This window comes from Sorex fumeus, unplaced genomic scaffold (assembly GCF_029834395.1).
Source record: "Sorex fumeus unplaced genomic scaffold, SorFum_2.1 ptg000063l, whole genome shotgun sequence".
In the NCBI taxonomy this organism is placed as follows: domain Eukaryota; kingdom Metazoa; phylum Chordata; class Mammalia; order Eulipotyphla; family Soricidae; genus Sorex; species Sorex fumeus.
In genome coordinates, this window is record NW_026606120.1 from 76,314,729 (window position 1) to 76,328,470 (window position 13,742).

The 13,742-nt window shown below is 53.0% G+C and overlaps 2 protein-coding genes across 2 annotated transcripts; both read left to right on the forward strand.

Moving 5' to 3' along the window:
* The first annotated feature begins 1,849 nt into the window (after positions 1-1,849).
* Positions 1,850-3,442, forward strand: RAMP2 (receptor activity modifying protein 2). Its single transcript, XM_056127804.1, has 4 exons — positions 1,850-2,006; positions 2,319-2,390; positions 2,802-2,913; positions 3,046-3,442. The coding sequence occupies exons 1-4, from the start codon at positions 1,937-1,939 to the stop codon at positions 3,299-3,301; spliced, it is 510 nt and encodes a 169-aa protein (XP_055983779.1). The 5' UTR covers positions 1,850-1,936; the 3' UTR covers positions 3,302-3,442.
* A 5,722-nt stretch (positions 3,443-9,164) lies between these two features.
* On the forward strand, positions 9,165-13,634 carry VPS25 (vacuolar protein sorting 25 homolog). Its single transcript, XM_056127346.1, has 6 exons — positions 9,165-9,263; positions 9,442-9,587; positions 10,429-10,482; positions 11,241-11,329; positions 12,026-12,101; positions 13,252-13,634. The coding sequence occupies exons 1-6, from the start codon at positions 9,211-9,213 to the stop codon at positions 13,362-13,364; spliced, it is 531 nt and encodes a 176-aa protein (XP_055983321.1). The 5' UTR covers positions 9,165-9,210; the 3' UTR covers positions 13,365-13,634.
* The last annotated feature ends 108 nt before the right edge of the window (positions 13,635-13,742 follow it).

Consider the following 13,742-nt stretch of genomic DNA (forward strand, 5'->3'; position numbering starts at 1 on the left):
GTGAGCTCAGGTTCTCAGCACCGTGAATCCAGAGAAAAGGACCCTGAGATGAAGCTTGTTCAAGAGACACCACAGTGGACACAAGTCTAAAGAGGTAGAGCTGCAGCCGTGGAGTCCCAGGGTCAGTGTCTGGGAGTAATTTAGAAAAGTTTGCTGCTGACAGCGGCGTCTGGAATTGAACGTCATGGCCAAGCCAGCTCCCGGGCTCTTCTGCTGCCTCGGTCTAATGAAGCTCTGGCCAGGGACACGGAGGCAGCTGTGGTGTGGCTGGAGTCAGCCCTGGGACATCCACCCACTGCTCTTGTGCTTCACTGAATGTGGCCTAGGAAAGGAGAAAGGGAAGTTAGCTAAGCAGAGCAAGCGCCATGCCCTTCCCAGACACCAACTGCCTGGGGCCAGTCACCGCCCTATTTATAAGGAGCAAACAGAATTGGGGAGGATAACTGAAATCTTTTCAGGCTAGAAGAACGGGAACTGGAGGAAAGATGGAACTAGGACTGATTGTGTGAACTTGATTTTGGGCTTTTCCCTAAGTTTTATCTTTGTGAAATGGAGATAAACTGCAGGGTAGGAGGGAAACTGGGGACAGTGGTGAAGGGATTGTTATTGGAACATTGCACACCTGAAACGCAGTCATGAACGACCTGTAATTTATGGGTGATTCAATGAAAAATAGCACTGTAGCACTGTCCTCCCGTTGTTCATCGATTTGCTCGAATGGGCACCAGTAACGTCTCCATTGTGAGACTTGTTGTTACTGTTTTTGGCGTATCAAATATGTCACGGGGAGCTTGTCAGGCTCTGCAGTGTGGGCAGGATACTCTCGGTAGCTTGCCAGGCTCTGTGAGAGGGACGGAGGAATCGAACCCAGGTTGGTCATGTGCAAGGCAAACGCCTACCGGCTGTGCTATCCAGTGATAAATTTGAAATTGAAAAATAAATTTTAAATAAAGAATGTGTCCTAGGGTCAGAGAGATAGGACAACTGATAAGGCACTTGCCTTGCATAATGTGGTATCTGGACCTAGATACCACATATGGTCCCCAGAACCTCGTCAAGAGTGATGCCTGAGCACAAAGCCAGAAATAAGTCCTGTGCACCTCCAGATGTGGTTCAATTTAAGAAAAAAAAAAAGGTGCCCCTAGGAGTGAGGTCACACCTGGGAGGTTCTAGGCTCTTTCCCTCTCATAGCCTCAGTGCTGAGACTCGAACCCATTTTCCTCCGGAGAAAGTGGTCATCTCATTTTGCCCCTCTTCATCAATCTAGCTGGCACCCACAATTTGCCTGGAAGGGTTGAGTAGGGCGTTGGTTTCCCTCTCCTTTCCCCAGACTTTCTCCCCACTCCAGTTCTCTCCTTCCAGGGCTGGGCAAGCGGACCAACCCACTACGTTACCCGCCCCAGGATCTCCCCGCCCAGCTGCAGACGCCCCTTCCCACAGCGCCCAGGGCAGCTTCAAGCCCCACCTTAGACGCTGGGGATGTAACCCTCCTCCCGCCACCCCCCGTTCCCAGGGAGCTCCCAGCCTGGAAAAGTCAGACCCTGGAGGGCAGCCCCAGCTCTCGGGAAAGAGCAGGGCTGGTCTGCCCACTGCATAAGAAACCCGGGCGAGGCTTGAGGCGCGGGTGGGCGAGCCCAAGAAACGGATCCCGGTTCTGGGGCTCCGAAGGGAGCTGTCCAGCCCCACAGGGTGCGCTGGGAGCCTTGGGCGCAAGAGTGGGCCCTGCCGGCAGGGCGGCGGGCGCCAGGGGCGGGTGCGGCCGCGACTCCCCCCCTCCAGCCGCCCGGCCGGGGCGTCGCCCCCGCCCCCCACGTGGCCGCGGCCGTCCCAGCCCCTGCGAGGAAGCGGCGCGGCTTCCTGCGGCGGGGGCCGCGGATATAGGCGCCCCCGCCCGGCCCGCCGCCTCGCCGCCGCCCTCCTGCCTGCTTGCCGCGCGATGGCCTCGCCGCGGGCCGAGCGCGCCGCCGGCCGCCCCGCCGCGCTGCGTCTCCTGCTGCTGCTGAGCGGTGAGCCCGGGGCTCCGGCGGCGAGGGTGGCTCGGGGCCCCGGACGGGGTGCAGCGCGCGCGTTTCCCCCGACGGTCCCCGGCCCCGCCGCCGGGAGGCGCGACGGGGAGGGGGAGCGTTGGTTCAGGAGCGGAGGGGGTAGGGCATGATCGCAGCCCCGCTGCGGGCGTGGGGGTAGCCCGTGGGAGCCTGGATCGTTTCTCTTTGTCTTCCAACGGGGACCCGAGACCACCAAGGGTCTCTATCCGCAACTCCGCCCCTTCCCAGACTCCACCCCCTCCAGCCCACCTTTTCTCCCTTTTCTGCCCCCAGCCGCCCTGAAGCCCCAAGAGTGCTTCTCGCAGCCTGACCCCACCCAGGACACCTGGGAGTTAAAATTAAAAGGTGGGTACCCTGCGGCGGTGGGAGGGTGGCCTGGGGAGCCCGGATCAGCCGGGACGTGCGGTGCTCACCAGGCAGGCCACATCCCCAGCGGTTGATGCCCCCAACTCCTCTCCTTCTGTTCTCTCTCGGGGTCTTTCCCCCACTCTCATCGCACCCCCCACCCCACCCCAGCCGACTCCCTTACCCCCTGGCCTGGAAGTCCCTTGAAAAGGTGGATATGAGAGTTTGACTGCAGGAAAGGCGTTCAACAGTTTCTGAACTGGGGACTCTGCTCCTCCAGTGTCCAGACTGGGGAACTCTCCAGACTCTTCTGCTAGTCCCCCTGTTTAAAAACCGGGACATCTTCCCAGACAGAAGTGCCTGCTGGGAGGGCCCGGGTGTGGTCCATGTGCCGCATCTGTTTCCCTGCAGGGAAAACAGCAGAGGAGAACTATGAGAAAATCATTCAGATTTGCTGGCAGTATTATAAGAGTAACATGGACCCTATTGAAAAGGACTGGTGTGACTGGGCCATCATTAGCAGGTAGGGGGCAGTGCTGGGGGGACCTCTGGGAGCCAGCCGCATGCTGGTGGGTGAGCTTTGAGTGAGTGTGGGGCGTGCCTTTTGGGCCCCATCCTGCTTCCTTCACACTAGTCTCCCATCCCCTCTCCCTAGGCCTTATAGCGAACTGAGATATTGTTTGGAGGGTAACGCAGAGGAGTTTGGCCTGGCCTTCCCCAACCCCATGGCTGAACGGATCATCTTGGAGACTCACCAGATCCACTTTGCCAATTGCTCTCTGGTGCAGCCCGCCTTCTCAGACCCTCCAGAGGACATCCTCCTGGCCATGATCATCGCCCCCATCTGCCTCATCCCCTTTCTTGTCACCCTTGTGGTGTGGAGGAGTAAAGACAACGAGGCTCAGACTTAGACTGGGGGTTCTTGGCCACCTACCAGCCCCTCTCTCTCCTCCCGGTCCTTGCACTCTCCAGTGAATCATTGGACAAAGGAGCCAGCCGAGCTCACTGTATAAGTTCTGTAATCTCCAAAATAAAGCCTTTTGTACGCCGTGGTCCTCCCCAGCTCAGTGGAGCTGTGTCTTTTGTGTCTTTGCCCTTCCACAGGCCTGTCACTCTGGGCAGTCAGAGCTGAAGACCCCAGATGGCCTCTACTGCTTTGTTCACTCACCTTCCCCCCTCCTCTGCCCCCCCCCCACCTGAAGACCATATCTCTACACTCCTTCCTCCCCAGGCGGGGCCTTTCCTGCCTCCATCCAAACCCAGCTCCAGGAAGCATGCCGGAAGAGACTCCCTTCCTGTCTGGAGAGCAGCTGGGGAGAGGTGGGGGATGGGAGGGAGAAATCTGCTGTGATTCCTGTGAAAAGGCAGGGGGACCACCTGGAATAGCGTCTGCGGGACCCAGTTCTTGCATTCAATCCTGCCTCAGTTTACACCCAGGAGTTGGGAGTGGAAACCCTGTTTGACCTATAGGAATTGATCCTAGGGAGCCGAGGATTGGGGGACTATGATGTGAGGGTTTCATTTAATTGGTTCACTAATGGACTCCCAGGTTTCTGGCCCTCACTTGACAAGGCACCGGCCCCAGGGGGTGTGGCCACAACCTGGTCACACACTGCCCCCTGGTGTCCACTAATATCAACAACCAGAAGATGAGTGCACCGGGGCTAGATGAATCCTTGTGGCAGACACCTGTCCTGGCCACCCACACTGTTAGTTCTCAGCCGGACCCTTCTAGAAGCCAAACGGATACCCACTTCCCAGTGGGAGTGAGTAACTGCAACTTGCCACTTCTGTGTATGGACACTTCTATATTCTCTGCCTGGCGAGGCCCCATTCTCCCTAGGAAATATCACTCTCAGTTATCTCCGGGACAAAACTGTCACGTCATAAAAAAAAAAAATACCCCAAAGGGCTGGAGAATTATTACAGTGAGTATGCCACTTGTCTTGCATGTGACTGGCCCGGATTCAATTCCTGGCACTACATTTGGTCCTCTGAAACCCGCCAGGAGTGATCCCTGAGTGCAGAGCCAGAGACCAGCCCTGAGCACCACCAGGTGTGGCCCAAAACCATAAAGACAATAAAACAAGGGTCCTGGAGAGAGTACAGTGGGTAGAGCATTTGCCTTGTACACAGCCAACCCAGGTTTAATCCTTGGCAACCCAGAGAAGAACTTAACTCCTCATAAAGACACCTGTTTATTTACGATGACACTTTAGCGAGGTTGTTGAAATACCTGCTTGAGAACTGGCATATCCATTTCCTGGGGTATGTGTTTCTGTTCCATAGTTGTTAAAAGCATGCTTCTTGGAGCATATCCAATCTCTGCGACACACTTCTTTCAGGACACATTTTTTTTTCTTTTTTGGGTCACACCTGGTGATGCTCAGGAGTTACTCCTGGCTCTGCACTCAGGAATTACTTCTGGACGTGCTCAGGGGACCATATGGGATGCAAGGGATCGGACCCAGGTTGGCCACATGCAAGGCAAACACCCTCCCTGCTGTACTATCGCTCTAGCTTTCAGGGCACATTTCTTTGTCTAGATATAACAGTGTTTATTAGGACATTTTGAGTTTTCATCCAAGGTAAATGTTTCCATGAACGTATTTGTCTTCCTGAAGGGCATATCTATCTTCTTCTTGGATCACACTTGTCTTCAAAGCATTTTATTAATGCTCATCAAAGGCATACTTGTTGGGGTCAGAGAGATAGTACTGCGAGTCAGGTACTTGCTTGCATGCAGCCAACCCAGGTCAGTCCCTGGCATCATGTGGTACCCAAGCGCCACCAAGAATGATTCCTGAGTGCAGAGGCTGGAATAGCCCTTGAACATTGCTGAGTGTACCCCCACCACCTCCCATCAATAAAAAGGGGTCAGAGTGATGGTACAGAAGGTAGGGCATTTGCCTTTCACGTGACTGACCGGGTTCGTTCCCTGGCATCCAGTTTGGTGGCCTGAGCTCGCCAGGAGTGATTCCTAAGTTCAGAACCAGGAGTAACATATCTGAGCATTGCTGTGTGACTGAAAAACAAAAAACAAAGGCATACTTGCTTAAGACAATCACAATCACAATCATCCTGTTATTCGACGATTGCCTCGAGCAGGCACCAGTAACGTCTCCTTCGTCCTAGCCCTGAGATTTTAAAAAGTGCTGGAGCGATAGCACAGCGGTAGGGCGTTTGCCTTGCACGCAGCCAACATGGCCGACCCGAGTTCGATTCCTCCGCCCCTCTCGGAGAGTCCAGCAAGCTACCGAGAGTATCTCACCCGCATGGCAGAGCCTGGCAAGCCCCCCGTGACGTATTCGATATGCCAGACACAGTAACAACAAAGTCTCCAATGGATACGTTACTGGGCCCGCTCGAGCAAAATCGACGAACAACGGGAGGGCCTTTACCTTTTTACCTTTTATATTCAAGGTTCTTTCAGGGTTAGGAGAATGAGACCCATCATTGTTACTGGCTTTTGGCATATTGGGTACGCCACGGGGAGTTTGCCAGACTCTGCCGTGTGGGCAGGTTACATTCGGTAGCCTGCCAGGTTGTCCAAATGCTTAAGACAATGCATATATTATATTGAAAAGTTAAGATTACACAGGGCCTAGTTTTAACTCTTACTTGTTTTCATCTAGAAGGGGACATAATTAAAAACAATGGAAGTTGGGGGCTGGAGCGATAGCACAGCAGGTAGGGCATTTGCCTTGCAAGCAGATACACGCGGCCGACCTGGGTTCAATTCCCAGCATCCCATATGGTCCCCTGAGCACCACCAGGAGTAATTCCTGAGTGCAGAGCCAGGAGTAACCGCTGAGCATCACTGGGTGTGACCCAAACAAAAAAACAACAAACAAACAAAGAAAACCAATGGAAGTGGATAATAGTCATACAAGTGTATGTTTAAACCAAACATGACCTGGTGTGCAGAGGACAGAGGAGCGTGTAGTGGAGTTGTGGTCACAGCAGACTGACTGGAGTTGGTAGATGAAGTGTATTCTAAGGAAAATAGTAGAAAGGAAGGTGAATTAGCAACTGCAATAATTTAGGTTGAAGAAAAAAAACAGAAATGGGGAAATGGAACATAATTTAATATTAAGCAACATTATTAAAAATGGATCAAAACTAAAAATGATGACCTCTCAGTGTCTATTGCAAACCATAATGCCCAAAAGTAGAGAGAGTATGGGGAATATTGTCTGCCATGGAGGCAGGGGGAGGTCGGGAGAGGGGAGGTGGAGAGCTATACTGGAGATACTGGTGGTGGGGAATATGCACTGGTGGAGGGACGGGTGTTTGATCATTGTGTGATTGTAACCCAAACATGAAAGCTTGTAACTATCTCACTATGATTCAATAAAATTTAAACAAATAATAATAAATAATAAAATGGATCAGAGAGATAACAAAGTGGGGACACACGCTTTGGTGTGTTTCTTCTTTTGTTTTTTTTGGGTGATATCCACCATTGCTCAGGGCTTACTCCTGGCTCTGTGTTCAGGGATCATTGCTGGCAGGGCTTGGGGAAGCATATGGGGTGCTGGGGCTCGAACCAGGGTTGGCTACGTGCAAGCCAAGCTCCTTACCCACTGTACTATGACTCTGGCCCCAGAACACATGCTTTGTAAGCAGGAGGACTGGGTTCTGTCCCTAGCATTGCATGGCCCTCCAAGGACTCCTGGAAATGATCACTAAGCACCACTGGACATTGCCCTCAAACCAAACCAACAAACCAAGTAACCAAAACAAAGCAACAGCAAACCTAGGGCAGGGAGCTGTCAGGACTTTAAATATGAAAGAAGTGAGGTAGAGGAGAGATAAGGGATGAGCAGTCTTTAAGCCTCTTGTTACTAGGACAGTGATGGAAGTAAAGTGGGAATAGAAAAGAGCCATGAGGAGCCAGAGCAATAGTACAGTGGGTAGGGTGCTTGCCTTGCACGCTGCTGACCACAGTTCGATCCCTGGCACCACATATGGTCCCCCAAGCCCTTCATGAGTGATTCTTGAGAGCAGAGCCAGGAGTAAGCCCTGAGCACACCTCCAGTTGTGTTCCCTTCCCGCAAGAAAAAGAGAGAGAGAGAGAGAGAGAGAGAGAGAGAGAGAGAGAGAGCCACAAGAAGCTGGCATGAAGAAAAATATGTACAAGGAGAGGGTCTATGGAACAAACCATTATGTTCCATAGAGAAAAAAGGAAGTCTTACTGGGAAGAGGCTGGAGATAGAAATACAGGTTTAGGAATCTTCTGAACAGAAATGGCACATGAAGCCATGAGGGCTAGTACACTTGCTTTGCATGAAATTGACCCAGCTCCAATCCCCAGCAGACATACAGTGCTCTGATTCCTGCAAGGAATGATCCCTGAGCACAGAGACAGGAGTCAGTGCTGAGCATCACTGAGTATGGCAAAAAAAAAAAGGGGGGGGGGAATGAGGTTGTATCCTTAAAGATGAGAGAGAGAGAGAGAGAGAGAGAGAGAGAGAGAGAGAGAGAGAAGCAGAACAAAGATAAAGCAGTGTCATGGAGGCAAAGATTTGAGACAACATTATCAATTCAATTATCCAGCCATTCAACAAATTTTCTTGGGCACTGGGTGACCAAGAACTCTGCACAATGAAGGCTGAGCTTTCCGCATTTTAAGTAGGGATGACATAAGCCTGTGTGTAGTGTTAAAGAAGGAGCCAGAGAAAAGATGAAGAGGGAAAATGAAAAGGATATTCAGAGAAGTCAGTCCTGGCAAAGTCAGAGAGGAGAGGCAAGAAGATTAGTCAAAGGACTGGCATTGTAAAGGAAAAGTGACATTTTTGAATCCAGAAGGAAAGCGTAAAAGTGCAGAAGGAATTTGGAGGGATCAATCAAGTGTGGTGACAGGGAAGGATGAAGAGGTTCACGCGGTGACTCAATCTTCTCAAACAGAAGGAAAAGGCATTCTGTGGGGCAGGGGTGGGGTGGGGTGAGGGCGACAACACGTGGGATCGCCTGATGAGTGTGACAAATTACCCTGAGGGATGTGACATGGAGTCAATAAATAACAAAGGGTCACAAAGAGCCACGCGGTGAGGTTAGTAAGTGAACCTGGGGCTTGGCTAAGGTACTCTGTGTACATCACTAGGAACACTCCCCAGAACTGAGGGGTGGTGGAGAAGGAAGGAGGTATTCAGTGACCAGTATAGGAATTGAGACCGGGGAATTGGGAGACATTAGGTTTAAGAGGCAACGTTCAGGACTGCTGCTATGAAAAGAAGCCGCATCGGGGCTGGAGGTGTTGCTCAGTCGCAGAGCACAAGCCTTGCACATGAGGGGTCCTGGGTTCGAAGTCATTGAAAATGCGGTCCAAAAGATTCTTGCCTTGCTCGAAGCTGAGCCCGGCACCACCCATAAATTCTGAGCACCCCCAGGAGTGATCCCCGAGCACAGAGGCAGGAGAAAGCCCTGAACAATGCCGGGAGTGCCCCCCCCCCCCAAAAAAAAAAAGAAAAGAAAAAACACTCAACGAAACCAAACAAAAGCCAATTTAAGCGGGAAACACGCCGAGGCTGGGTGCTGCAGAGCCGAGTCCTTTCTGTTTCCTAAAAAACGGTGCCGCTTAGGGCCAATTCTGCTCCTTGTCTGAGATGGACTCGGAAGACGGGCCCTTTGTGCCCAGGCTGGAGAGATTTTCAGAGAATAGTTAGGAACCCGGGAGAGGAAAGCTCCCGCAAGCCGAGCCGGGCCAGCCGCGCGGACAGGCGTCCGGAACTTTTGTGCGGCGCCTCCCGCCCGGACGCGCAGGCGCGGAGACCGGAAGTCCCTGGCCGGGAGGTTCCGGGTTTCCTGGGCTACTACGATGGCGATGAGTTTCGAGTGGCCGTGGCAGTATCGCTTCCCGCCCTTCTTTACGTGAGGCTCAGCCCCCGGGAAGCCCCGCTGTGCCTCTCTTTCCCCCTCCCCGGGACCCCGGGCGCAGCCCCGCTGCTTCTCCTGGGGTGGGGGAGAAGGTTCCCGCATCCGGTGCCCCGACGTGCCCCTCGCCCCCTCCGGCCAGCTAACTCTGCGCCCCGCCCCCTTCGCCCGGCAGGTTGCAGCCCAACGTGGACACTCGGCAGAAGCAGCTGGCCGCCTGGTGCTCGCTGGTCCTGTCGTTCTGCCGCCTGCACAAACAGTCCAGCATGACGGTGATGGAAGCGCAGGAGAGTCCGCTCTTCAACAACGTCAAGCTGCAACGTATCCTGCCTCCTGGGGCTCTGCCGCTGCCCCCACGCGCGCGTGCACGCACACACACACACACACACAGGACGTGGGCACTGCCTCCTTGGGCTCTCCCACTGGCCCACGCGGACGTGCACGCACACACACATGACGTGGGCAAGAGCAAGTGTGTGTCACCGACGTCCGCTTTACCCGGCACCCCCGGTCCAATGTGGAGCCCCCCCCACGCCGTCCCACTGGTTCTAGGGAGTGACGAGTATCCAGGGGCGCGTCACGTCTTAGAATCTCTGCCCTGAAGCAAAATTCTCAAGCCTTTTTCAGCCTCAGCTCTTTTGACTATCCAAGTCTCCCAGCCTAGGTGAGCTCAGACCTTGCTCCTACCTCTGGTAATTTTGCCCGCCTACTCCCCTCCTGCCAGGAAGTAAGGGTCAGGTGTTTGCCCTGCCTGATTCATACCTAAAATATCTCAAGGCTGAAGGAAGGAGTCGAGATCCCAGGGTGAGGGTTGCATTTTCTTTCATTTTCTAAACCTCTAATCCCATCAGTTTCTCTCTCCCTTCTCAATGGCACACATTAGGGGAGAGGTGAAGGAAGACAGATGGCTCTCAGAATAAGACTAGCTCGGAGAATTTTTTGTTGTTTTGGGGCCACACCTGGCCGTGTTCAGGGCTCCACACTCAGGGAATTTCTCATTGTGGTGCATGGGGGATTATAGGGGATGTTGGAGATCCAACCTAAGTCAGCAGGACTGGACAATCGCCCTACTCACTGTACTATCTCTCCAGCCCCATAGCTCTGAGAATTTTTATCCCATCCAGTTCATTCCATTAAAGCCATCCCCTTAACCTTACACCAGGGAAACTCCCAATGGAATCAATCCAGATTGTATTAGAGGAACTCAGAAAAAAAGGTGGGTTCTTCTCTCTTTTCTTCCCCTTCCACTTGGGTTTCCCTGAGGATAATTGAGTACATGTCTCCCTACCTCCCTTTTGGGGATGGGGTGGGAGAGAAGGGTGCTCCAAAAGAGTGGTCAGGGGATTTGGGGCCTCTTCTGGCGAACTTGGCCAACCAGCTAGGCCCAGGATGTGAAGCTTGGGAACATGACACGCTAAGGTTTGAAGTTGGGTTTCTGATGCATGCAAACTTTTAGCTCCTGACTGCTGAGCTATCTCCCGCACCCAGGTCTTTTCTTTTTTTTTTTCCCCTTCCTTTTTTCTTTTTTGGGCCACACCCAGTGGTAATCAGGGGCTACTCCCAGCATGTTGCTCAGGTGTCATTCCTGGGGTGTTCTTGGGGGGCCCTGAGGTGGCGGAAATCAAACCCAGGCATCTGGCACGCAAAGCCCACAGTTAGCCCTTGGAGTTGCCTCCTGGCCTCTTTAATGAAATTTTGCTTTCCTCCCTCCTGACGGGGGCTGGAACCAGAGTGTTTTGTACAGTAAACAACCCAATCCTGAGGTCCTTTCTCCCAATTTTGTATACAAAACTGAAACATCTTTTCTCTAAAGAGAGAGACCTTATAAGTATAAGGGTGATTTGCCAGTAGCAATATCAAAACAAATCTTGACTATCTCATTCTGAGAGCTGAATCTCTCGCTCTCTTCCACCTTGGGTTTTGCTTCTTTGTCCCTTTTAGAACGTGATGCTTTCATAAGTATCTATTTTACAGGAAACCTCGAGTGGTTGGACAAGAACAAGTCTAGTTTCCTGATCATGTGGAGGAGGCCAGAAGAATGGGGGAAACTCATCTATCAATGGGTGAGACCATTTTTGCTGTATTAACCCATGGCAAACGGAATTGTATCTCTGCTCAGCGTAGACCTGGAGTTTGAAGCTCCAGGCCCAGCCGAGTGGGAGGAAGGGGCATAGAACTCCCCTTTCTTTGCCTGTAAACACCAGAGGCTAGGTGAGGCCATGTTTGGAGAAGGCTGTATTGGAAACCTTGAGTACTGTTGTTGGCTGGAGCCTCTGGCCACAGAAGATAAATGGGGAAAGGAAGGGAAAGAAAGAAGCCCTGCGGCCCTTCTCCCACTGCACCTTCCTGGAGCTGTTCTCAACATGAATGAGACATTCTGAACCAGTGTGGGTGTGGGGATTAGCACTCCCCCAAATTCCCAGCCACCGCCAGGGAGGGAGGGAGCAAGGAAGGGAAGAAGGATCAACAACCCAAATATAACCAGCATGCACCATCCACTCCTGAAGAGGAAAACAACCAGAAGAAGGGGTAACTCAGAGCTCAGACACGGAAAAGCCAGCGGCTCTGAGTGTGTGTGTGTCCGCATATAAATTTAGCAGCAGGAGGGTTTGTGGCTTCTGGGCCACTCCTCTGCACTGGGGCAGTGAGCCCTGGTTTCAGCACGGGTCCTTTCCTGCATCACGATGGTGGAGCAGCGCAGTCGGCCTCTTCCCACGAGTCCTGGGCCTAACTCAAACCCCGTTTTCCTGCGTCCATAGGTTTCCAAGAGTGGCCAGAACAACTCGGTGTTCACGCTGTATGAATTGACCAACGGGGAAGACACAGAGGAGGAGGGTAATGGCTTTCCCTTTCCTCTAGTTTTCTCAGTCTGAATCCTCTAATTCTAATTCAGTTAATTCTGACTCCCCGCTTCTCTGCTTCTAAATTCCAAGTTGTACAGAGTACTAAGATCTTTACCCCATCCGAGGCGCTGAGAAAGTACCCAATGTCAAATGCAGAAGGCCCCCCAAATTTTGTTGGTATGGGGGTGTTTTTAGGGACAGAGCCCGTATTAGAGATTTTCGTGAGCTGTTGTGACCTATGTAGAGTGAAGAATTAACTGGTATAGATGCTGAATGAGGAACCAGGGCAGGGGATTAAGCCTGAAATCTCATTCCTTGCTGACTCAGGCTTTCTTTCACCCTTTATTCTTATAAAGAGCTCAAGATTTGAGGGTGTCAGCTGAAGGTATCGGGCCAACATCCCCATCTCCATTCCCAGCCCTTTTAAATACTTTGGTTTCTGGCCAGGCAAGGATTTGTATCCGCTTTGGTCTTTCTATAGTGTAAATACCCTCTTAGCTCTTTTGTCTCTGACTTCAGATTCTTATCCCCAGGATCACCAAAAGTTCTAGTCTTAACTGGGGGAGAAGAGGTGACTCCCTTTCCTCCACAGAGTTCACAGCTCTCGCCTGGCCGTTCCCCCCTGCCCTGCAGGCCTCTGCTTGCTACTCCCACCATCGCTTCATGACTTCAGCGCGGCGGCCTTGCCCAGCCCACCACCACTCAGGCTGGGCAAAGCTGGAGGCTGCTTCAGAAAGCCAGCTCCCGACTCTGGAGCTAGGCCCCCGCAGCGGCTGAGGCGTGTGGCTTGTTGGAGCTTGCCTCCTGCCTCTCACATCTCCCGGTAGTATCTTGCTAACCCTTAGTTTCCAACCTGTTGCTTTAGCTAGGAAGGAACGGATGTGCTGTGTGTTCCCGGCCTCGGCCCTGTGCCTCCTGGCCAGAGGAGTTACGCTATTGGGGCTCGCCCTGCTGGGTTTAGGTCTGCAACTCGGATGTGGGTGACCAAGACATTGACCGTCCTAGGCCTGATTGTCAGGGTCCCCCTATCTCTACCCCCAGCCGGGCCTTGTGAAAGCTCCACTTCCTGCTGGACGGCAGTCCCTAGAGGCCCGGGGTGCCATGGACCGAGAGTCCCTGACTGCCCATCTTTCCTTGTCCAGAGTTCCATGGGCTGGATGAGGCCACCCTCCTGCGGGCTCTCCAGGCCCTACAGCAGGATCACAAGGCGGAGATCATCACGGTCAGCGATGGCCGAGGCGTCAAGTTCTTCTAGCAGAGACCCATCTCTGCCGTTGCTTCTTACCTCCCACCCTTCCAGGGCTTTCCAATGGAGATAGACCCAGCGATCCTACCGGCTGGACCTGGGACTCCACCAGACTCGAAAGGGCTCCCGTCCAGGGCTGGGTCTCCTGCTTACCTGCGTTGGTCCGTGGACTGGGTGAGGCTGAGGTGTCAGAAGAGATGGGCTTCTCCTTGCCCCACCTCTACTCTTGCCGAAGTCGACCCTGAACCAAGATCTGTAAACCCAGCACTTAACATGCACACACACGCACGCCTGCTCAAACGTCTGTCTCTTCCCTCTCCCACCCCCTTAGCTGCTGTTGCCTCCCCTCTCAGGCTGGTGCTGGATCCTTCCTAGGGGATGGGGGAA

Bases quoted from the DNA above. Each gene is read 5' to 3' on its own strand.
- RAMP2 (XM_056127804.1), top strand. From the start codon at position 1,937: ATGGCCTCGCCGCGGGCCGAGCGCGCCGCCGGCCGCCCCGCCGCGCTG. The intron at 2,007-2,318 runs GTGAGCCCGGGG...TTCTGCCCCCAG, and splicing joins TCTCCTGCTGCTGCTGAGCG to CCGCCCTGAAGCCCCAAGAG. The intron at 2,391-2,801 runs GTGGGTACCCTG...GTTTCCCTGCAG, and splicing joins CTGGGAGTTAAAATTAAAAG to GGAAAACAGCAGAGGAGAAC.
- VPS25 (XM_056127346.1), top strand. From the start codon at position 9,211: ATGGCGATGAGTTTCGAGTGGCCGTGGCAGTATCGCTTCCCGCCCTTC. The intron at 9,264-9,441 runs GTGAGGCTCAGC...TTCGCCCGGCAG, and splicing joins CGCTTCCCGCCCTTCTTTAC to GTTGCAGCCCAACGTGGACA. The intron at 12,102-13,251 runs GTAATGGCTTTC...TTCCTTGTCCAG, and splicing joins GGAAGACACAGAGGAGGAGG to AGTTCCATGGGCTGGATGAG.